Here is a 25,672-nt window from a genome sequence, read left to right as displayed (position 1 = left end):
GATAATAACACTGCAGTCTTAAAGTGTGAAGACAGATCTCAGTCCTGCAGTCTGAAACTCACAGGGCTATAAACACTCCCAGAGCACTGAAGCATGAGCTGACAATGCAAAGCACCTTCTCTATGGAAATACCCTCCCTCAGGACAGATTATGAAACTGTTAATGCAATGAAATAAACACATTAATCTTTAAACGTGGAATACAATAGCTTAATACATCTGTGGTGGCCTGGAATTGACCATAGTATTTAGTTACATGTAAGTGTATTCATTCAACACTAGTGTATTGCTATCCAAATAAAATAAAATACAATTGGTCACATGTGCCGAATACAAAGTGAAATGCTTACTTACAAGCATTAACCAACAATGCAGTTATAAGAAAATAGAGTTAAGAAAATATTTGCTAAATTTACTAAAGTAAATAAAATATAAAGTAACACAATAAAATAATAACTAGGCTATAAACAAGGGGTACCGGTACCGAGTCAATGTACGGGGGTACAGGTTAGTCGAGGTAATTTGTACATGTAGGTAGGAGTAAAGTGACTATGCATAGATTATAAACAGCAAGTAGCTGCAGTGTAAAAACAAGGGGGGCAGGGTGGCCATTTCATTAATTGTTCAGCAGCCTAGCAGTCTTATGGCTTGGGGGTAGAAGCTATTAAGGAGCCTTTTGGACATAGACTTGGCGCTCCGGTACCACTTGCCGTGCGATAGCAGAGAGAACAGTCTATGACTTGGGTGACTGGAGTTTTGACAATTCTATACTAAACTAAAATATAAACACAGCACGCAACAATTTCAACGATTTTACTGAGTTACAGTTCATATAAGGAAATCAGTCAATTGAAATAAATAAATTAGGCCCTAATCTACGGATTTTACATGACTGGGAATTGGTGCTGCATGGGTGGGCCTTGTGCTAAAATGGCATCATGCTGAAGTTCAGTTCAGACCATAAAGAATTATTGAGGCCTCAGATGGAGATAACCATTTTTGCATGGACATTGCCATTGAGGGATTCCACCATTTTGAAGTAGTCAACTGGGTGGTACTTCCTGGGAAGGAAGGATCACATAAATCCATCCTGGTCATCAGGAGGGATCAGCCAATTAATTATACTAATGAGGAAACATATCATTACTGCAGGTGGCAGTAAATCGCCATCCTTGGCTTTATACCGGTTCAAACAACACATTCTAGGTGGCAGTATGCACCCTTTTAGTTTGTTAACCATCTCAGGAGTAGTAGAGGAAGAAAATGGATGACTTCACAATGGAGATGGCCTCAATGGTACTGCCTGTGCTCTCACAGACGCCATACTGGGACAGATACAATAATGTTGTTGTTTATCTTTAACAGTATCAAAGTCACCAGATATTAGTAGCATAATGGTTAACTGAATTTTACTGCTGGCAATAAAGAGTGAATGTCATCATCTGTTGCTTCAACTAGGTGGCAACAAAATAGTTTTCTGATTGGTTGTATCTTAATCAAACTCCTCCCACTTGCTCTTTCGCTTCTCTTCGCCTGGAACCACATGCCCAGCAGCTTGTAGGCACACGCAGATAATACAACAAGCTTTAACCAAACAAAATATTTTTACGTTTTATCGCTTGTTTACTTGACAATAACATTTTGTTTTGATTTGTGTTTGTGTAGGCTACACAGCCGGAAATCAACAAGTTCAACACGGCGCCACTACAACATTGTTTGCCCAACTTCATAACCATTATGAGGCATTTCTGAATGAAAATAACGTTGTGACAGATCTCCTAGTTACGATGGAGGAGAAAGCTGGGATACAGAGAACATACACCGCTTCACACTCCAGTGATGTAAGGAATGGTTATGTTCTGTAATGTCCTAAACCCCAGAGGCAAGGTGCAACCTTTCATATCTGACCTATGACCTTGTTAGGTCAGACATATCACCTGGAGGTTACTGTTATCCTCTGACTGATGTCCAGTCTAGTTTACTCAGGATTAGGTCTGGGAGATGCTGCAGTGCGGTACAGGACAGGTCCTGGTGGAGGCATTAGGAGGTTGTGTGTTTGTCTGAGCGTGTGACTTTGGAACTGTTGACCTCTGACACTTGCTGACCTTTCAGTGACCCTGGAGGTATTCTAGACTGGGATGAAGGACTTCCATCTGGCTCAGTGCTGATTCCTGATGAATTCATGATGAATCTGTCTGTGTTGATTCCTGATGAATTCGTAATGAATCTGGCTCAGTGCTGATTCCTGATGAATTGATGATGAAACTGGCTCAGTGTTGATTCCTAATGAATTGATGATAAAACTGGCTCAGTGTTGATTCCTGATGAATTCCTGATGAATCTGGCTCAGTGCTGATTCCTGATGAATTCATGATGAATCTGTCTCAGGGCTGATTCCTGATGAATTCATGATGAATCTGTCTCAGTGCTGATTCCTGATGAATTCATGATGAATCTGGCTCAGTGCTGATTCCTGATGAATTCATGATGAATCTGTCTCAGGGCTGATTCCTGATGAATTCATGATGAATCTGGCTCAGTGCTGATTCCTGATGAATTCCTGATGAATCTTCAGATGAACATCACTAGTTATCTAATACTTCCTCATGCCATTCTAGTGGGCACCAGGGATGTAAAATCTGACCTTAGATAATGGTGCTCTCTTCATCTAGTCTCTTCGTCAAGATAACTAAAAGCTGACTACAATAAAGTGACAGGCAGTCTGGTGGCATGTTGGGGTTGGACTGACTCTCTTCCCTGGGGAACTGACCTCTGACCTTTTTATCTTTGACCTCTACCAGTCTGGCTGACGTCCGCTGGCCAACCTCTTCCTGTCGACACCACACAAGATTAGTGCAGTGACCTATAAAATGACCTGTAACTGAAGTCTGACCTACGGCGTTGAACTTTTACCCTCTGCCAGTCTGTCGGATGTCCACTGGCCAACCTCCTCTGGTCTAGTTCTGGTGTGGTGTTAAGGATGGGGGAACATCTGGGGAGTGTACTGCTCTATTCTGGGAGAGGGACCACGCAAATATAAGTTTCTGTTTCACAGGGCTCTCTATCAGTCAAACACACACATGTACTTACACACACTATACTGCTGCACATAATTGTTGGCCAGCTGTGTGTGTCTTGTTTATCAACCAAGCATTGAGGCACACCAACTTTTTTTGAAAATAACATGATGAATTAGTTGACTCATTAATTCATTGTGACAATAAACGGAAATGTAGCTTCAGCTAGGTGGTCGTTTTTGTTAAAACTATATTTCTCCTATAAATGAGAGGAAGCTACAGTATGTCATCTGTCCTGCAGTGACTGTTTGGTGTATGTGTGTTCTGCTGTTTCATGCTCAGTCTCCCTCTCTCCCTCTCTCCCTCATCTCTCTCAATTCAGTTCATTTTAAGGGCTTTATTGGCATGGGAAACATATGTTAACATTGCCAAAGCAAGTGAAGTAGATAGTAAACAAAAGTGAAATAAACAATAAATATGAACAGTAAACATTACACTCAGAAGTTCCAAAAGAATAAAGACATTTCAAATGTCATATTATGTATATATACAGTGTTGTAACAATGTGCAAATAGTTAAAGTACAACTGGGAAAATAAATAAACATAAATATGGGTTGTATTTACAATGGTGTTTGTTCTTCACTGGTTGCCCTTTTCTTGTGGCAACAGGTCACAAATATTGCTGCTGTGATGGCACACTGTGGTTTTTCACCCAGTAGATAAGAGAGTTTATCAATATTGGGTTTGTTTTCAAATTCTTTGTGGATCTCTGTATTCTGCGGGAAATATGTGTCTCTAATATGGTCATACATTTGGCAGGAGGTTAGGAAGTGCAGCTCAGTTTCCACCTCATTTTGTGGGCAGTGTGCACATAGCCTGTCTTCTCCTGAGAGCCAGGTCTGCCTACGGCGGCCTTTCGCAAGGCTATGCTCACTGAGTTTGTACATAGTCAAAGCTTTCCTTAAGTTTGGGTCAGTCACAGTGGTCAGGTATTCTGCCACTGTGTACTCTCTGTTTATGGCCAAATAGCATTCTAGTTTACATTGTTTTTTTGTAAATTCTTTCCAATGTGTCAAGTAATTCTCTTTTTGTTTTCTCATGATTTGGTTGGGTCTAATTGTGTTGTTGTTGTTGGGGCTCTGTGGGGTCTGTTTGTGTTTGTGAACAGAGCCCCAGGACCAGCTTACTTAGGGGACTCTTCTCCATGTTCATCTCTCTGTAGGTGATGGCTTTGTTATGGAAGGTTCCGAATCGCTTTCTTTTAAGTGGTTATAGAATTTAACGGCTCTTTTCTGGATTTTGATAATTAGCGGGTATCAGCCTAATTCTGCTCTGCATGCATTATTTGGTGTTTTTCGTTGTACGCAGAGTCTCAATTCTGTGTTTGTCCCATTTTGTGAATTCTTGGTTGGTGAGCGGACCCCAGACCTCACAACCATAAAGGGCAATGGGTTCTATAACTGATTCAAGTATTTCTAATTTGTATGTCAAATTTTATGTTCCTTTTGATGGCATAGAAGGCCCTTCTTGCCTTGTCTCTCAGATCGTTCACAGCTTTGTGGAAGTTACCTGTGGCGCTGATGTTTAGGCCGAGGTATGTATAGTTTTTTGTGTGCTCTAGGGCAACGGTGTCTAGATGGAATTTGTATTTGTGGTCCTGGCAACTGGACCTTTTTTGCAACACCATTATTTTTGTCTTACTGAGATCTACTGTCGGGGCCCAGGTCTGACAGTATCTGTTCAGAAGATCTAGGTGCTGCTGTAGGCCCTCCTTGGTTGGTGACAGAAGCACCAGATCATCAGCAAACAGTAGACATTTGACTTCAGATTCTAGTAGGGTGAGGCTGGGTGCTGCAGACTGTTCTAGTGCCCTCGCCAATTCGTTGATATATATGTTGAAGAGGGTGGGGCTTAAACAACATCCTATTCTCACCCCACGGCCCTGTGGAAAGAAATGTGTGTGTTTTTTGCCAATTTTAACCGCACACTTGTTGTTTGTGTACATGGATTTTATAATGTCGTATGTTTTTCCCCCAACCCCACTTTCCATCAATTTGTATAGCAGACCCTCATGCCAAATTGAGTCAAAAGCTTTTTTGAAATCAACAAAGCATGAGAAGACTTTGCCTTTGTTTTGGCTTGTTTGTTTGTCAATTAGGGTGTGCAGGGTAAATATGTGGTCTGTCGTACGGTAATTTGGTAAAAAGCCAATTTGACATTTACTTAGTATATTGTTTTCACTGAGGAAATGAACTAGTCTGCTGTTAATGATAATGCAGAGGATTTTCGCAAAGTTGCTGTTGACGCATATTTCACGGTAGTTATTGGGGTCAAATTTGTCTCCACTTTTGTGGATTGGGGTGATCAGTCCTTGGTTCCAAATATTGGGGAAGATGCCAGAGCTAAGGATGATGTTAAAGAGTTTAAGTATAGCCAATTGGAATTTGTGGTCTGTATATTTTATCATTTCATTGAGGATACCATCAACACCACAGGCCTTTATGGGTTGGAGGGTTTGTATTTTGTCCTGTAGTTCATTCAATGTAATTGGAGAATCCAGAGGGTTCTGGTAGTCTTTAATAGTTGATTCTAACATTTGCATTTGATCCTGTATATATTTTTTGCTGTTTGTTCTTTGGTATAGGGCCAAAAAGATTGGAGAAGTGGTTTACCCATACATCTCCGTTCTGGATAGATAGCTCTTCGTGTTGTTGTTTGTTTAATGTTTTCCAATTTTCCCAGAAGTGGTTAGAGTCTATGGATTCTTCAATTACATTGAGCTGATTTCTGACATCCTGTTCCTTCTTTTTCCGTAGTGTATTTCTGTATTGTTTTAGTGATTCACCATAGTGGAGGCTCAGGCTCAGGTTTTCTGGGTCTCTATGTTTTTGGTTCGTTAGGTTTCTCAATTTCTTTCTTAGGTTTTTGCATTCTTCATCAAACCATTTGTCACTGTTGTTGCGTTTCTTCGGATTTCTGTAAGAGGTTTTTAGATTTGATAGGGAAGCTAAGAGGTCAAATATACTGTTTACATTTTCTACTGCCAAGTTTACACCTTCACTATTACAGTGGAACGTTTTGTCCAGGAGTTGTCTGTTGTTCTTGTTGTTGCCTAATTGTTTTTTGGTAGGTTTCGACACTACTTTCTTCCATCCATAGCATTTCTTAATATTATTCAGTTCCTTTGGCTTTGATGCCTCATGATTGAGTATTGCTCTGTTTAAGTAGACTGTGATTGTGCTGTGGTCTGATAGGGGTGTCAGTGGGCTGACTATGAACGCTCTGAGAGACTCTGGGTTGAGGTCAGTGATAAAGTAGTCTACAGTATTACTGCCAAGCGATGAGCTGTAGGTGTACCTACCATAGGAGTCCCCTCGAAGCCTATCATTGACTATGTACATACCCAGTGTGCGACAGAGCTGCAGGAGTTGTGACCCATTTTTGATGGTTATGTTGTTGTAGTTGTGCCTAGGGGGGCATGTGGGGGAGGGAATGCTGTCATCTCCAAGTAGGTGTTCGGTTCTCTCTCTCTCTCTCTCTCTCTCTCTCTCTCTCTCTCTCTCTCTCTCTCTCTCTCTCCCTCTCTCCCTCTCTCCCTCTCTCTCCCTCTCCCTCTCCCTCTCCCTCTCCCTCTCCCTCTCCCTCTCTCTCTCCCTCTCCCTCTCCCTCTCCCTCTCCCTCTCCCTCTCCCTCTCTCTCTCTCTCTCTCTCCCTCTCCCTCTCTCTCTCTCACACACCCCCCCTTGGGACAGAGGTATTCTGGGAGAAGCAAAACCCTCCCACCCTGACCATGCAAATCAGGCCTGCATTCAGTGTGGTGAAACGTTTCGAACATTAAAGGTAGAAATACAATGAATAGATCTAACACTCCATGATCTATTTGACAGATAATGATGTCTGTTCTACACAATGCATTTCTATCTGAACATTCCAGAGGTGAAGGTCAATGATATGGTAGTAAAGTGGTGGTTTCTATATGGAGGTGAAGTAATGGTTATGGTTGTGTAGAGGAGGTGGTTTGGTGAACTATGCTCCTGTCATGATGTAACCAGAGTAACGTTGTCCTGGTGTGGGAATGTCTAACTCTGTGTGTTTCATGTCAGAGTCTGTTGCTCCTCAACACCTGCAGTAGGTCCCAGCTGCAGCAGTACAGTCTCTGTACATTGTTACTGAGCGAGGTTTTTGTACGACTCTAAATCACTCTGTGAAACGCTCTGGGCTGCCATAGTAACCCATACCATAGTAATCTCCTGCATCTTCAGCTTGGACACCAGTGATTGTAAGAGTGTACAGTCATGGTCAAAAGTTTTGAGAATGACACAAATATAAATTTTCACAAAGTCTGCTGCCTCAGTTTTTATGATGGCAATTTGCATATACTCCAGAATGTTATGAAGAGTGATCAGATGAATTGCAATTAATTGCAAAGTCCCTATTTGTCATGAAAATGAACTTAATCCCCAAAAAACATTTCCACTGCATTTCAGCCCTGCCACAAAAGGACCAGCTGACATCATGTCAGTGATTCTCTCGTTAACACAGGTGAGAGTGTTGACGAGGACAAGGCTGGAGATCACTCTGTCATGCTGATTGAATAACAGACTGGAAGCTTTAAAAGGAGGGTGATGCTTGAAATCATTGTTCTTCCTCTGTTAACCATGGTTCCCTGCAAGGAAACACGTGCCGTCATCATTGCTTTGCACAAAAAGGGCAAGGATATTGCTGCTAGTAAGATTGCACCTAAATCAACCATTTATCGGATCATCAAGAACTTCAAGGAGAGAGGTTCAATTGTTGTGAAGAAGGCTTCAGGGCGCCCAAGAAAGTCCAGCAAGCGCCAGGACCGTCTCCTAAAGTTGATTCAGCTGCGGGATCGGGGCACCACCAGTGCAGAGCTTGCTCAGCAATGGCAGCAGGCAGGTGTGAGTGCATCTGCACGCACAGTGAGGCGAAGAATTTTGGAGGATGGCCTGGTGTCAAGAAGGGCAGCGAGGAAGCCACTTCTCTCCAGGAAAAACATCAGGGACAGACTGATATTCTGCAAAAGGTACAGGGATTGGACTGCTGAGGACTGGGGTAAAGTCATTTTCTCTGATGAATCCCCTTTCCGATTGTTTGGGGCATCCGGAAAAAAGCTTGTCCGGAGAAGACAAGGTGAGCGCTACCATCAGTCCTGTGTCATGTCAACAGTAAAGCATTCTGAGACCATTCATGTGTGGGGTTGCTTCTCAGCCAAGGGAGTGGGCTCACTCACACTTTTGCCTAAGAACACAGCCATGAATAAAGAATGGTACCAACACATCCTCCGAGAGCAACTTCTCCTAACCATCCAAGAACAGTTTGGTGATGAACAATGCCTTTTCCAGCATGATGGAGCACTTTGCCATAAGGCAAAAGTGATAACTAAGTGGCTCGGGGAACAAAACATTGACATTTTGGGTCCATGGCCAGGAAACTCCCCAGACTTTAATCCAATTGAGAACTTGTGGTCAATCCTCAAGAGGCAGGTGGACAAACAAAAACCCATAAATTCTGACAAACTCCAAGCATTGATTATGCAAGAATGGGCTGCCATCAGTCAGGCCCAGAAATTAATTGACAGCATGCCAGGGTGGATTGCAGAGGTCTTGAAAAAGAAGGGTCAACACTGCAAATATTGACTCTTTGCATAAACTTAATGTAATTGTCAATAAAAGCCTTTGACACTTATGAAATGCTTGTAATTATACTTCAGTATACCATAGTAACATCTGACAAAAATATCTAAAAACACTGAAGCAGCAAACTTTGTGAAGACCAATACTTGTGTCATTCTCAAAACTTTTGTCCACGACTATACTCAGTACCTGATCTACTGCCACTGAATCTAGATGGTGTTCCAGACTGAAGGGTTTTTACTTCATAGATGAGGAGTTTAGGAGCCTGTCCAGGTTTCAGCAGGTACCAGCTCATGTCATCATCAACACCAGTTGAACTTGCAACAGCACTGATAGACACACTCTCCCAGACAAACTGACTTTGGCTTATCATCTTGATTCAGGACACGTTGTGCAGATGACTCTGAAATGGAAACAGTGGGAAATTATCTTTGATTAGTCATAATAATCAAAATAAAGGAATTATCAACTTTTTCCATGTCCAAACATGTACAAGCCCATTAAAACCTCTTAAAAACAGTAGACCACAGGGAGAGATGCTGAGAGTTTCTCACCCTGAGTCAGGAACCCCAGCGTGATCAGCAGTGGAATCAGTGATGTCATCTTCCTCATCATCATCTGTGGCTCTGAGAAGACTGAACAGACTAGACCAATGGATATAGGTGATGCTTACTGGAGCCTTACTATCTACAGTAAATTAATGGCTCTGATATTTTCAGGTTGATGGCGCCCTCTTGTGCTAAAATGGCATCATGCTGAAGATCAGTTCAGACAGATAATAAATAGTTATTTGTCAAACAGTGGCCGTGTCAGGCTGTTGGTGGAATTACAGACCGGGCCTGCAAACTGTTTATTGCTTTATAGATAGGTGTGCAATGACACAACAGCATCAACGTCACCAGAATTTGACTGCTGGCAATAAAAAGTGAATTTTATGCTTTAACTAGTGTGGCATACACATGCTGTCAGAGTTATCAAAAGTAAGGATGGGACGTTTCACTTGAACGGACATGAACCATACAGACAGATAGAGGACTCATCTTTATGTTTGTACCATTATAGCATCTGTGACAGCATGGGCAGTGCCATTCAGGCTACAACCCATAGGAATTGCCACCCTGTTGACTACTTTGGCTACATTAAAATGGCGGAAGCATGGTGGAAGCCCTCCATGGCGCTGCCCTTGCTAAAATAAGGACTTTCATAAGGACTTAAGGACTTTCATAGGTCCTCTCATGGTGTGTCCAAACACCAGTTCAGCTGGGCTGAACCCTAGGGAGTCCTGTACTGTCTCACGGACAGCAAACAAAACTAGAGGAACTCCCTCATCCCAATCTTTCTCAGATTCCAAGCAATATTTACAGAGCATAGACTTCAGTGTCTGATGCCAACGTTCAAGCGCACCCTGAGACTCTGGGTGATATGCGCTTGACACACGGTGTGTAACTGACAAGGATTTTAACACTTGTTTGAAAAGTTTAGAAAGGAAATTAGAAGAATTTGATCAACGCTTTACTCACTACCGGAGCAGTAATCCTTCGCAGAGGAATGGCCTCTGGGTACCTGGTGGCCACACACATAATCGTCAACATAAACTGGTTACCAGATTTTGTCTTTGGTAATGGTCCAACACAATCAACCATCACATGATCGAATGGTTCACCTATGGCCGGTATGGGACAAAGAGGCGCGGGGGAAATAACCTGGTTCGGTTTCCCAATTACTTGACAGGTGTGGCAAGTCCGACAGAACTGAGCCACATCTTGTTTTAAACCAGGCCAAAAGAAATGTCGCAAAACTCGATTATAAGTCTTGGTGACTCCCAGATGTCCGGACCACTGGTGATCATGAGCGAGGGATAAAACATTTTGTCGAAAGGCTGTAGGAATCACTATTTGGTAAACAGCATTCCAATCTCCGCCAGCGTCAACATGGGATGTCCATTTACGCATGAGGAGATTACCATCAATGAAGTATGCCATGTTTTTCTTCTTTAGCTCCTCCTCTGAGACAACACTAGAAAAACATTTAGCCAGGCTAATGTCAACCTTTTGGTTAGCGATCAGCTGCTCACGAGTAACTGGTAACTGTATTGCCTCAGCAACAAGTTCCACATCCTTCTTCCTTTCTCTGGACTGTTGGTCAGACTGCACCAGCTTACCAGAGGTAGCACCCGAACTATCCTCTGGGTCACCCTCTCTGAATAGAATCGTGTTCGACAAATCTATCACTTCACCCACTTGTCGTGCTTGAGCACGTGTGACAGCACAAGCAGGGAACACATCTGGATAACCCTGTGCCAGCTCCTCGGAGAGAGACTGGTCACTTTTATCCAATACCTCCAATACGGGTATCACCTTTCCTCCGGCAATATCGTTGCCCATTATAAATGTCACACCTTTTACTGCCAACTTAGGACGTACGCCAACTCTGAACACTCCACTGACTAACTCAGAGTGTACGTTCACAAAGTGCAATGGCACTGGGACAAATCCCATTTAAATTCCTTGTACTAACACACTGGAACCACAATATGTATTATTGGACATGGGCAACACATCAGATAGAATGAACGACTGCGCCGCACCAGTATCTCTGAGGATTCTAACTGGACGCTGAGACGCTTCGTCATCTGATATAGAAACAAACCCCTCAAAAATGAACGGTTCATAACTGTGATCTGGGACAGAGACTTTCAAACCACATTCACTATGAGGCCTCCGTCTTGATTCCGGCCTTACAACCGTACGAATCAGCCCAACACCCGTTGGCGGCCTGGCGTGCTGAGGCATCCCCTGTTTGCGTTTAAGCAGAAAGCAATCATTAACCAAATGTCCCACCTTATGACAATAGAAACAGTGACGCACATCTTTTGGGCGTGCTGGATGTACTGCTGGTCGACTAGGACTAAAAGTTAACAACTCTGCGGCCCTGCTCTCCGTACGAGCCGAAAACACGCTCTTATGCGTCAACACAAACTCGTCTGCCAATACAGACGCTTCCGACAATGAGGATACCTTCTGTTCGTTCAGATAAACTACAATGCGTTCGGATAAGCAATTTTTAAACTCTTCTAACAAGATTAACTCCCGTAGAGAGTTAAAATCAGTTACCTTACTAGCACTGTGCCATTTGTCAAACAGATTTCCTTTGTCTCTAGCAAACTCCACATAAGTCTGAGTAGAAGCCTTTTTATGAGACCTAAATCTCTGTCGATATGCCTCAGGAACAAGCTCATAGGCACGAAGAACAGTAGCTTTGACCACGTCATAATTCAAACTGTCTTCAAGAGGTAGCGCTGACAGAACCTCTTGGGCTTTACCTGTTAATTTACACTGAAGTAATAGGCACCATACCTCTTCGGGCCATTTCAATGCTACCGCTATACGTTCAAAAACACTGAAATAGGAATCAACCTCTGACTCCCTAAACACAGGTACCAAGGTGATCTGTCTACTAATATCAAAAGTAGCAGACGACACAGCTGGTGAGGATGGCTCACTAGCAGGCATAGTATGAGCAGAGACTAACCTCGCTGTTTCTGCCTCCAGTTCCATTTTACGCACCTCCAGTTCCATCTTACGCGTCTCCAGTTCTGCCTCTAGCTTACGCGTCTCCTGTTCTGCCTCTAGCTCCATTTTACGCATCTCCAGCTTGTCTTGCCTGATTTGTGCCCGCTCTTCCGCCTCCATTTGGAGCCGTGTCGAGCGGACATCCATCCTGGCATCACTGTCAGTCAGTGGGGAGAGTGGGTCAAAACGGGGCAATGTGGCTGGAGCCTTAGCCTCGTCCTCAGACACCGATGGGCTTACAGGAGCAGCAACCACATCCCCTACAGGAGCAGCAGACTCAGGCGGCGGTAACTCAAGCACTCGCTCGTTCAACAATATCTCTAACACTGCTTTCCTCACTTCGGCTTTCACTAAAACCCTGGATATGGGTACAGAAAAGTGGTCAGCCAAAGCCTGTAGATCCACTCTACGGCAATTCTCAAAAACCTCCCACGTAGGGTTTTCCAAAAATGCATCCAACTCAAAAGTAGCCATCCTAAACTAGCAACACGAGCCGTCGAATACTGAACACAAAAAAAAACTGGTAGTTACAGCTGCCAAGCTCAACACTGAACCAGACACTAACTAATTTGCATGAGTATCAATGAGATAAATCCCGGACGAGCCCCCACTTTATGTTACGAACCCTGTGGCTTTAAACGTCTAGGGTGGATGGAGAAGAGGCCCGTAACATAACTCATGCAAATTAGAATGATGACATGGAACAGTGCGAACAAAGACTACACGACAACCATAAACTACCGTCAAACATAAAAGGTTTATTGCTGAACACACGGTAAAGGTTTGGGAAAAAGGGCTGAGCAGGACCCAAGAAATGAAACAATAGTGTAAAACACCCCTAAACTGATCTTGCCTGCCTCAAGAACCGCTAAGCTACTGCTAATCATACAAAAATACAGGGGGTGGTCCGCTCAGGTCTAACTAGTGTTTTTAGACAGATTTCTTCCTACGGGTAATGTACGCCCAAGGGCAACTTGCTTAAACTCCCCTTTTCCCAGAAACACACAAAGTTACCAAACAGAGTAATCAGCAAATTAGTGAGTACACAATACACAGGATACCACAGTATCCATACTCACATACGAAAATAGTCTCTAACAAAATTACCAAACAGAGTAACCAGCAACTTAGTGAGTACACAATACACAGGATACCACAGTATCCATACTCACATACGGAAACAGTCTTTCTCAACAAACACAACTGACTGGTTTTTATACAAAGGGATGTGTGATTGAAAAACCAGCAACAGGTGGTGCCATGCAGAGGAATGTTCACTGATTGGTCCACCTTAGCAATCAGCAGACACCTCAATGACCACCAATCAGGAACATACAGGACACCTGTGATTAGGGCAGAAGGAGAGGAAAACACAGGACACAGGATACCTGTATCCGTAACACCTGTATATGGTGTTTTTGACTGACAATCAGCGGTAGGGTTGAATGTGTGTTGTGTAGAGAGTTACTGGTGTGTATAAAGTGCAGGAGGTTTTTGTACGGCTGTTCAATGAGTCTGTATCACTGTGGTACACTTTCGGTGGCGGCACCAAACTCATCATTGACTGTAAGTACCTTGAGATTTATCATTTTTATAATACATTCGTTTTAAACATTTAAAAAGTCACAAAAAGTCATTCTTGAGAAATAGTTGTATTTGTTGATGTTTAATTGATTTAATTCCAATTATTGTTTCCATATTATCTAATGATCCTTCAAGGATAAAAATGTCATATACCAAACATCTGTGAACAGAAAAGGATAGTTTTAGTGTTTGATGTCTTTAAGTACACTAAACCAGTTAAGATGCATTATTCAACTTTTTATATTGTAAGCATCTAAGTTTAATATCTGTACTGTAATTTAACACATCACTGATTGTAGTGTGTGGTCTTGCTTCATATATGTTATTGGAGGGAAGTGAAAGTCTGTAGAAGATATATACATAACCTGCCATTTTCACAGACCTTGTCCTATTTTTAAAAGTATCAGATTTGTTTCTTCATGTTAAAGTTGTTGAAAGTTCTTCAAGGTTCTTGTCCAGTTTACCCCTTACATGTCATCTCTCCTTTCCCCCCTCCCCTTCTCTCTTGTAGTGGGTGTGGTACGTCCCTCCCTGACCGTCCTACTCCCCTCCAGTGAGGAGCAGGACCAGGGGAATGTTGCCCTAGTGTGCCTGGCCAACAGGGGCTTCCCGGGGGGCTGGAAGCTGGGTTGGAGGCTGGGGGCCGGGGGAGCCTTGCAGGGCAGCCAGAGCCTGGAGGTCCTGGAGAAGGATGGTCACTACAGCTGGAGCAGCAGCCTCACCCTCCCCACTGACCAGTGGAGGAATGCTGGCTCAGTCACCTGTGAGGCCACCCTAAAGGACCAGACCCCCGTCACTCACACACTGGAGCCACACCACTGCTCCCAGTAGACCCCCTGTACACAGAGAACACCTATCTGTCTGTCATTCCATCATTCTAAACATCTATCTATAGCTTCAGCTTTGGTCATCAATTTGTGTTTCTGCATCTTTACATCTGTACGTGTGGTTGTATTGCTTTTAGATTGGAAATGTTAACAAAATAAAGTACTTTTTATTAATGTCAAAGAAGGTGTCCCTGATTTTTATTATGAATATAATTGTGAATATCTGTGGACTTGTGGTTGTTAAACAAAGACTAAACTGCTCTGTAACAAAATGAACATTAGCAGGTTGATAGGGGGTGAGGGAGGGTGGGTACTGGGTAGACCCCTTGGGACAGTAAATATCTGGGGGACAGGAGCAGAACCACATCATCTGACCATTATAGATATGGAATGGAAGGGGGTTATGGGATATAGCTGTTGGTTTTTATCATGACTAAACTATTTGGTGTATTTGAGATTCATGTTTGAGTTGTACCCAGATGTTCTGTATGGTGGTGTTGGTGAACACATAATTAGGAGAGGAAGTACAAACCAACGACGCTAGACAGAGAGGAATTTGTTTAAGCAAAAGGCAGTTTATTAAACACGGAGATATCTTGTACTGTTAGTTTAACATGCATGGACCCAATCAATTGCCTCTTAGGGAGACAGTTGAGAAAGATGATTAAACAGAGTTTTCAACATTCTTTATACAATGTAACAGCAAGGAAGGGGTCCTTCTTCTAGTCCCTTGATTGGTTCCCGAGGCGTAGGAGGCGGGTCTGCTCTGTCCAGAGCAGATGCCCCATTGGTGCACGGCAGAGTCCTCTGCCCTTGGCACCCGACCAGTAGAAGGGGAGTTGAGAATGTGTGCGCGTCCACAGTGAGATGTGTGTGTGTGTGTGTGTGTGTATGTGTGTCAAGTTGAGAATGAGTGTGCGTCCACAGTGAGATGTGTGTGTGTGTGTGTGTGTGTGTCTCAAGGGAAACTCGTGGGGAGCAGCAAGTGATTGTGGCCTGTGGCGTGGGTGTTGTCCTTGGCCACCTGGTGACAAGATATGGTCCTCTGTCCATTGTTCTTGCATAGGAACAGCATTTATTGAAAACAAGCTCCTGACCTAAATAGGTCTTTGCACAACATCTTACACATCTATAACATTTATATTCACTACGAGTAAATATATTTACTACGACAAATCCCCCTCTTCACGTCTTCTAGACGTGATCCATTAATTATGTTGGCATTAAGCATAGTTGAATCAGTCTTAAAAGAAAAACAATAATGAAGGAAAGAAAACAAAACTAGCATACTAATTATATGGCTAGTTAATTAAACAATGTTAATCCCCCTCTAGTGAGTGAATACAACAATCAGAGTTGGTCTTCGAAATCGCTAACCTCCAATTGTCGCTGTTCAGGTTTGTAATCATTACAGGCCCACCCACCCCCAGGGACAAAACCATACAGACATTCAGGATTATCAAATGGGCAATCCATTGGTCCTCCCTTAATATTACAGGGCTGTCCATTTTTGTTAACATACTGTTCTGTACAGTCATTCCCCAAGAGGGGATACATTTCAACATGGTCTTTAGGGGTAGGTGAAATTGCTGTGGTTATTAAACGGGTAATCAATGATCTAGCACATGGAATACAACAACAACCACACAGCGTGAGGATTGACATAAACACAGCTACTGAGACTAGGATTGATGAAATAAGGGTTTTGTACCTTCCAAAGGCATCCATCCAGGAATCCCACATAGAGGTATCCACCCCAGAATGTTCCCTCATTTTCCCATTAAGAGTCCTCAATCCTTCCAAAGCAATAGTTAAACTTCCATCTGCAGCAGTGTTGTTAGGAATGAAAGTACAACACTGTTCACCAAACATAGCACAAACCCCACCTCGTTCAGCTAAAAGCATATCTACTGCAATTCTATTCTGGAATGCCATCAAGGAAGTTGCAGCTAATTGACCATGAACGGCCTCAAAACCTTGTTGTGTCCAGTTACCTAACTTTTGGACATTGAAATGTATGTAGTTAATTCTATCGACGTTTTTATTAATGGTACACCACCAACAAAGGGAGGATTCAAATCCAGCTGATACCTGGTCTACTAATTTGTACTCGTCTGGTACTCCCCTGGGCACCCCAATCGCATCTATGTATGTTGAATCTCTGGTTGGGAACCCTTCCGCGCGTTTTGTCCAGCTGGGCCTCTTTCTAGGGCCTTGGTCATTTATACGAGTGATCAAATCGTGAACACCTATGGGGTAAACTGAAATTGGTAATAAGAGATTTATAAGGGCACAGGTCCCAGTTGAGTCGGTGGGAAGTCTATCAAATAGGGTTGTTCCCCCACACCACCACCAGACATCTGCTCGGGAGACTGATCTAAATCTTCCATTTCCAGGAAGGGTGGTACCACACCATTTTTCAGGCAGATCTCCCAGTGTCATCCCCATACCTGTCATATTAATACAGGTGAAGTTAGCCTTAGCTACGGTAGAGGAGAAAATAGGTTTTTTATCGGTTTTAGACACTAAAGGATACATTTTATCCCACTCGGTACAGTTTGATCTAGGATTATCGTTTTTCATAAGGGGTAATATACAGTCATCGAGAATTACAGCCGGAACAATTCGCAATAAAGGTCTAGCTCCCATACAGACAACACAGCTTTTACGTGTGATGTTTGCTGCTTGCTCAGTTAGTAGTAGCCAATTGTTAGAATATCCAGAAATACCTGTAGCAGTTAAAAAATCATCATCAGGGGTGCGGGGAGTAGTAGACATAACAACTTGTCCTCCCACCCCTAATCCTGCTTTGACATTCTTAGGTTTGCTCTTATCGTTCCCCACCACTACAGCAGACGGCTTGTACAGCCGTTTGCTACATACATCTATTTTCCAATGAGCTTGTCTAGAGCTAGAACCCATATATGGTGCTAGTATAAAATCCTGACAATTTTCCTCTGCTCCTGCTCGAATGATAATGGTAAGACCCCCGTTCCCATTCTTTGTGAGGGTTAGCTTCTTCCTCCATCTAAGAATTTGTTCCCCTCTTGAATAGCTAGCCCAATTAACTCTGGTTTCAGCTACTAGATTTTTCCATGACCACTCATTCCAACCCCCTCTAGTCATATACCAATCATACCTACTGTAGATACCACCATTCACGTCCTTCAGTGCTTCCCATTTTAATGAAATAGTAGTGGTGGTGTTTAAGGGTACACAAAAAACAATGCTATTAGCCTGCGTGGGAGTACATGTTGTATCGGTTGCAGCACGTCTAACACGTGACTGCACCGAGGTGTTGGAGGCTGAGGTGTTTTTGGAGGTTGAAGTATCAAGGGGAGTCTGCGTGTGTTGTTTATCCAAAAGCCATAATAGGGTACCGAGTAATAACCCTGTCCCTAGCAGAAGACATATGAACAAACAATCAGAGATACCTAACCTTGCCCAGGGGGAAAGATTCCTCCTTCTACCTGGTCGAGGTTCGTTGTTCCATAAGGGAATATACATGTTTTGGTGTCAAATTGTGGTTTTGCTGCTCAAATCAGCTCTGACTTCTGTCAGTATTCTAGAAGGAGTGGGGGCTGGTGTGCAATGTGTTAGATGGTGCCAGGGTGCTCCTGATTTACCTCTGACCTGGACTGAGTGTGAAGTAACCTCCTTCACTTCGTACGGTCCAGTCCACCTGGGTTCCAGCCACTTTCTCTTGTGGACCTTTACCCTCACCCAGTCTCCCACCTTTACCTTTAGTGGCAGCGGACTTCCCGTCAGCTCCCCCTCTTGGGCCTTCCGCACCTGAGAAGAGAGTGCTGCAGAAAGTTCCGTCAATTTCTTCACATAATCAGTCATTTCTATCTGTTGTATATCAAGGGCGGGCATATGACCTCCCTCCCTTGGCTAGGTTGGCGTGTTCCACGAGTCCCTAGGACTGAGGATGGTACACTGAACCGAATCTGTGCATGATTCCGAATCTTTCCTCCACCTCTTTCAGGTGTTTGTTGCTAAAATGTGTGGTTGTCAGATCTTATCTGCCTTGGTATACCATATCTGGGTATTAACTTAGTTTGTAGCCACTTAATGACTGACCTATCATCCTCTATTTCTGTAGTTTCTGTAGGAATTGCCTCTACCCATTTTGAAAACCTGTCTACAGTTTCTGTCATGTGAGGGTGCCACCAGATGTGTGAAACCTTTTGGAGGGTCTTAAACTTTCCCTCGTGCGTGGGCCCGTGGGCCTCACTCAACAGTTCTGGGCAGAGTCTAGCTGGTTCAACTAGTCTTCCATCATGGCACCTCCAGAGTTCGTCCTGTCCTCTGCCGCCCCCTCCTGGGCCCAGACTGAGTGTTCATAGGGTCCTGCTGAGCTCTGTAACTGTGCTATATCGCCTTGGTTGGGTTCAGTCTGTGATGTCGGTGGTAGTAGTATTGGATGAGGATCACGCCTTCGGGCACCTGGAGTTCAGACAGGTGGGTTTATGGTTGTTGTGGGGGTCCTCCCCTTCCTCTGCCTCTTCCCCTCCCTGGGGGTTGATGGTTAGATTGCTGCAGATCCCAACAATCACGCTTGAAATGTCCAGTTCTTCCACAATGGTAGCACAGGTAGTTCCCTCTTCTAGGAGGACCTGGTGGAGTGCCTTGCTGAGGCCATGGTTGTGGTTGTGGGCCAAAAGTCATGGTGCCTTTTAGGCTGTATAGTGAGGTGGGGCCAGGAGTGGTGCTGGTACTGGCCTCTGGGGAAGCTGCTTCAGTGGCCACACACATCGTATCTGATTTCTTTGGTTGCACCCTCCTGCTCTCCAACGCCACTTTTTTAACTTTCCTACACTGTACTTTTCCCCTTGCTCTGTCTGTCATTCGTTGTTCTAGATGTTCATTAAATTTGGGTATAGTTATGTTTGGCCCTGCCATCTTGCTTTCTCTATCTTTATACACTTATCCCGTCCCTGGTGTTTTATTTCCAAGGATGTATTATCGGTATCAATACAGACTTATCTCATGTATCGACACCCTCGTATATAAAGAGGCTGATTGTTTTTATATTATGTGTAATGCAATCATTATCATAAAAATCAGAATTCCAGTCACATATACCAATGCAGTAATTTCCACACACAGCACACACCACGCCTTAGTTATCTCACGCTTGTTCTAGAATCATGCACAATTTCAATATCAGTCTCCCCAGTCCCCGGTTCCTGAAACCCTAGGTCAAATTCACTCAATTCTACAGATTGGTATTCAGTTTCATAAGTTTCTGTCACGGTTTCGGCCGAGGCTGCCTCTCTCCCTTGTTCGGGCAGACTTCGGCGTTCGTCGTCTCCGGAGTTCTAGCTGCCACCGATAGATGTTTCATGTTCGTTTGCCTTTGTCTGTTTTTTTCCACACCTGTTTCTGTTTTGTGGTAATTAGTGTCCTATAAGTTTCTCGTTGTGTTTGTCTAGTGTTGTGTATGATTGTTTCCGTCAGTGTTGTGTCTCGCTCGGTTGAGCGTATTTTCTCCACTGTGCTGGAGCTTATTTGCACTTGTGTGTGCACCGTTACTTTTGTCGCACCTGTTTGTGCGCATTGCCTTTTCGCCTTCGTGCGTAATTTGCTGTCGGGCTTATTTTGTCCTGTTGCCTGTGGTTAGGCAGTAATACAGCGTTTGGAACATTCAGTCTGCTTCCTGCATTTGATTCCTACACCACACCTACAACACGCCCTGACAGAATCATACACCTGCAATGGAATCAGCAGGAGCCGAAGCAGCCCATACAAGACTGGAAGCCCAGTTTCGGGACCAGCAAGAGCAGCTCATGCAGATGGGGTCCGCCCTGCAGGAGGTGATGACCACAATCCGAGGCTGGGGTCCGCCTCCACCGCCAGCCGCCTTGCCAGCACCATCGGCCAGCCCGCCCATTCCAGCGCCGGAACCTCGCGGAGTCCGACTATCTCTCCCGAGGGCCTACGACGGGACCGCGGCTGGGTGTCAGGGATTCCTGCTCCAGGTCGAGCTATACCTGGCCACAGTACACCCGGCACCTTCAGGGCATGAGAGCGTGTCCGCCCTGATCTCCTGCCTGGCCGGAAAAGCGTTGGAGTGGGCCAACGCGGAGTGGAGGAAGATCGACGCCACGACGATTACGTACACCGAGTTCTCCCGCCGCTTCAGGGCGGTGTTTGACCATCCCCCGGAGGGGAAAGCGGCGGGGGAGCGTCTGGTCTTCCTCAGGCAGGGGAGGAGAAGTGCCCAGGAATTCGCGCTCGAATTCCGTACTCTAGCGGCAGATGCAGGGTGGAATGATCGGGCCCTCATCGATCTATACCGATGCAGCCTACGAGAGGACGTCCGTCGGGAGCTGGCTTGTAGGGACACCAGCCTCACTTTCGACCAGCTGGTTGATATGTCCATCAGGCTGGATACCCTGCTGGCTACCCGCGGACGTCCTGCGGAGGGTCCGTCCATTCCACCCTCCAGCGCCTCCGAGCCGTGTCCTATGGAGCTCGGGGGCGCTGGCGCTAGAGAGAGGAGGAGTCGGCAGGTTAGGGGGTCCATCCACTGCACCAACTGTGGTCGGGGAGGACACACCGCGGCTAGGTGCTGGGGATGGCCTCCTAGGGGAGATGACGACAGGTCCCGCACTGGGGATTCCCTCCAGGTGAGTAGGCGCCCCACTCACCCAGAGCTCACTGTTGCCCATTTTTGTATGCCTGTGCGTTTTCCACAGGTAGCACCTCAGTCCCAGCATAAGGCGCTGGTAGATTCAGGCGCGGCTGGGAATTTTATTGATAGGAAGTTTTGTTTAGAGTTAGGGATTCCCCTCCTTCCTGTTGATATTCCTTTTCCCGTTCACGCCCTAGATAGTCGTCCGTTGGGTACGGGCTTAATCAGGGAGGTCACGGCGCCACTTAGGATGTGTGCGCAGGGGGATCATCAGGAGATGATTCAGCTGTTCCTGATTGACTCTCCTGCGTATCCGGTGGTGCTGGGCATGCCCTGGTTGAGTACCCATAACCCAGTGATTTCGTGGCAGGAGAGGGCTCTGATGGAGTGGTCTGCTCAGTGTGTGGGTAGATGTTTGGGCGTTTCCGTAGGGGCTACCTCGGTGGAGAGTCCAAACCAGGTGCCCGCATTGCACATTCCACCTGAGTATGGGGATTTGGCTATCGCGTTTAGTAAGGCGAGGGCGACGCGGTTGCCACCCCATAGGCAGGGGGATTGTGCGATAAACCTTCAGGCAGGGAGCTGCGCTCCCACGGAGTCATGTGTATCCTCTGTCTCAGGAGGAGAAGAAAGCTATGGAGATTTACATAGACGAATCGCTGAGACAAGGATACATACGGCCGTCCACTTCCCCGCGTCCTCGAGTTTCTTTTCGTGAAGAAGAAGGATGGTGGTTTGCGTCCGTGCATCGATTACCGTGGTCTCAATCAGATTACGGTGAAGTATAGTTATCCACTCCCGCTGATTGCGACCATGACTGAGTCGTTGCATGGGGCGCGTTTCTTCACGAAATTAGATCTCAGGAGTGCGTACAACTTGGTGCGCATCAAGAAGGATGATGAATGGAAAACAGCCTTTAGTACCACCTCGGGCCATTACGAGTATCTAGTCATGCCATACGGGTTGATGAATGCTCCGTCGGTTTTCCAATCATTTGTGGATGAGATCTTCAGGGACATGCAGGGACAGGGAGTCGTTGTGTACATAGATGACATTCTCGTGTACTCACCTACCCGTGTCGAGCATGTGGCCCTGGTGCGCAGAGTGTTGCGGAGGCTGGTGGAGCACGACCTGTATGTGAAGGCAGAGAAGTGTCTGTTTTTCCAGGAGTCGATCTCCTTTTTGGGGTATCAGTTGTCAGCTTCAGGGGTGAAGATGGAGGTAGACCGAGTGTCGGCCGTGCGTAATTGGCAAACACCAACCACTGTGAAAGAGGTGCAGCAGTTTTTGGGGTTTGCGAATTACTACCGGAGGTTTATCCGGGGTTTTGGGCAAGTGGCAGCTCCCATCACGTCTCTCTTGAAGGGGGGCCCGGTGCGTCTGCAGTGGTCAGTCGAGGCGGACAGGGCGTTTGGGAGGCTGAAGGACCTGTTTACCTCGGCTCCGGTGCTGGCGCATCCGGATCCCTCTTTACCATTTCAGGTAGAGGTGGACGCGTCTGAGGCCGGTATTGGCGCCGTGCTTTCACAACGGTCAGGCGCGCCACCTAAACTCCGCCCCTGTGCCTTCTATTCCAAGAAGCTCAGCCCGGCGGAGCGAAATTATGACATAGGGGACAGGGAGCTGTTAGCTGTGGTACAGGCCCTTAAGGTGTGGAGGCACTGGCTTGAGGGGGCTCAACACCCTTTCCTCATTTTGACGGACCACCGTAACCTGGAGTACATCCGGGCAGCGAGGAGGCTGAACCCTCGGCAGGCTAGATGGAGTATGTTTTTGACCCGTTTCTCTTTTAAGATCACCTACATCCCTGGGTCACAAAACGGGAAGGCAGATGCGCTGTCTCGGCTGTATGACGGGGAGGAGAGGTTCGTGGAGCCCACTCCCATACTGCCGGAGTCGTGTCTAGTGGCACCGGTGGTGTGGGAGCTCGATTCTGAGCTCGAGCGGGCATTACGCACCGACCCTAGTCCACCACTATGCCCGGAGGGTCGGAAGTATGTTCCGCTCGAGTGTCGGGATCGATTGATCTATTGGGCTCACACGTCACCCTCCTCTGGACACCCGGGTATCGGTCGGACAGTGCACTGTCTTAGTGCCAAATATTGGGGGCCCACGTTGGCCAGGGATGTGAGGGTTTATGTTTCCTCCTGCTCGGTGTGCGCCCAGTGTAAGGCGCCTAGACATCTGCCTAGGGGTAAGTTACTGCCCCTGCCCGTTCCACAACGACCATGGTCCCACCTCTCGGTGGATTTTATAACTGACCTTCCTCTCTCTCAAGGGAATACTACCATCCTGGTCGTTGTGGACCGGTTCTCTAAGGCCTGTCGTTTGCTCCCCATGCCGGGTCTTCCTACGGCCCTGCAAACTGCCGAGGCACTGTTTACCCATGTGTTCCGGCACTACGGGGTACCCGAGGACATTGTGGCTGATCGGGGTCCCCAATTCACCTCCAGAGTCTGGAGGGCGTTTATGGAGCGGTTGGGGGTCTCGGTGAGCCTCACCTCGGGTTACCACCCGGAGAGCAATGGGCAGGTGGAACGCGTTAACCAGGATGTGGGTAGGTTTCTCAGAACATACTGCCGGGACCGGCCGGAGGAGTGGTCAAGGTACGTTCCCTGGGCCGAGATGGCTCAGAATTCCCTACGCCATTCCTCCACTAACCTAACTCCTTTTCAGTGTGTGTTGGGTTACCAGCCGGTTCTGGCACCCTGGCAGCAGAGCCAGATCGAGGCTCCTGCGGTGGATGAGTCGGCGCGGCGCTCGGAGGAGACTTGGAACGCTGCACACGTCCACCTGCAGCGGGCCCTCCGACGTCAGAAGGCGAGCGCTGATCTCCACCGCAGTGAGGCACCGGTGTACGCACCTGGTGATCGAGTCTGGCTCTCTACCAGAAACCTGCCCCTCCGCCTGCCCTGTCGGAAACTGGGTCGGCGGTTTGTAGGGCCATTTAAAGTCCTGAGAAGGTTGAACGAGGTATGTTATAGATTACAGCTACCTGTGGAATATAAGTGTATTAACCCCTCGTTCCATGTGTCCCTTCTCAGGCCGGTGGTAGCGGGCCCACTCCAAGAAGATGAGATCTTGGAGACTCCTCCGCCCCCGTTGGACATCGAGGGGGCACCGGCGTACTCCGTGAGATCCATCTTGGATTCGAGACGTCGGATGGGGGGTCTCCAGTATCTAGTGGAGTGGGAGGGGTACGGTCCGGAGGAGCGGTGCTGGGTGCCGAGGAGAGACGTGTTGGACCCGTCACTCCTAACGGAGTTCCATCGGAGGCATCCGACGCGCCCTGCGCCGCGTCCCCCTGGTCGTCCCCGAGGCCGGAGTCGGCGCACGTCTGGAGCCGCGCGTCAAGGGGGGGGTACTGTCACGGTTTCGGCCGAGGCTGCCTCTCTCCCTTGTTCGGGCAGACTTCGGCGTTCGTCGTCTCCGGAGTTCTAGCTGCCACCGATAGATGTTTCATGTTCGTTTGCCTTTGTCTGTTTTTTTCCACACCTGTTTCTGTTTTGTGGTAATTAGTGTCCTATAAGTTTCTCGTTGTGTTTGTCTAGTGTTGTGTATGATTGTTTCCGTCAGTGTTGTGTCTCGCTCGGTTGAGCGTATTTTCTCCACTGTGCTGGAGCTTATTTGCACTTGTGTGTGCACCGTTACTTTTGTCGCACCTGTTTGTGCGCATTGCCTTTTCGCCTTCGTGCGTAATTTGCTGTCGGGCTTATTTTGTCCTGTTGCCTGTGGTTAGGCAGTAATACAGCGTTTGGAACATTCAGTCTGCTTCCTGCATTTGATTCCTACACCACACCTACAACACGCCCTGACAGTTTCACTATAACTTCCCATCACCCATTAACGCGTTATAATACATAAAAAACCCAAAAAGCCAATTGGAATTACAATGCTTAATGTATTCAGGCTATCAAAGCGTCCTAGAACACATTCTCAGTTCGACTGCCACCCCTTCACACGTCCTCATGTAAGGACCAATTTTACATGTGAAGTCACAGAAGCAACTAATGAATTTAGATTACCAGAGCGTCCTAAAACATAGTCTCAGTTCGACTGCCACCCTTCACACAACCTTATTTAGGCACCTTCATTATGTGAAGTCACAGAAGCAACTGGATCCCTTAGAGACTTTTGTCTCAGGTTAACTGCACCTTTCACACAACCATTTAAATGGAACGTTTTAAATGTGAAATTACAGAGATAGCTGGCATCTCCGGGAATTTAGTACCTCTGGTCAATTTCGGTGATTCTCCCCCACCTAATGTCTAGTAATCTAGATTTATGGGTCAAATCTTATCCACCAATGCGTCAATCCGTAGTTTGACACATTCTGGATACCTTAATTCCACATAGATTCCACTATAGGTCAAAT

General features: G+C 46.1%; 1 gene segment (V, D, J or C); it reads left to right on the top strand.

Annotated features, from left to right (window-relative positions):
* Positions 1-1,262: 1,262 nt before the first annotated feature.
* On the top strand, positions 1,263-14,833 carry LOC121564102. The segment is given in 3 exon segments: positions 1,263-1,295; positions 13,707-13,812; positions 14,342-14,833. Coding segments are annotated over 3 exon segments (459 nt in total).
* Positions 14,834-25,672: the final 10,839 nt, after the last annotated feature.

This window comes from Coregonus clupeaformis, unplaced genomic scaffold, assembly GCF_020615455.1.
Source record: "Coregonus clupeaformis isolate EN_2021a unplaced genomic scaffold, ASM2061545v1 scaf0839, whole genome shotgun sequence".
Classification (NCBI taxonomy): domain Eukaryota; kingdom Metazoa; phylum Chordata; class Actinopteri; order Salmoniformes; family Salmonidae; genus Coregonus; species Coregonus clupeaformis.
This window is presented reverse-complemented; position numbering and strand designations above follow the sequence as displayed.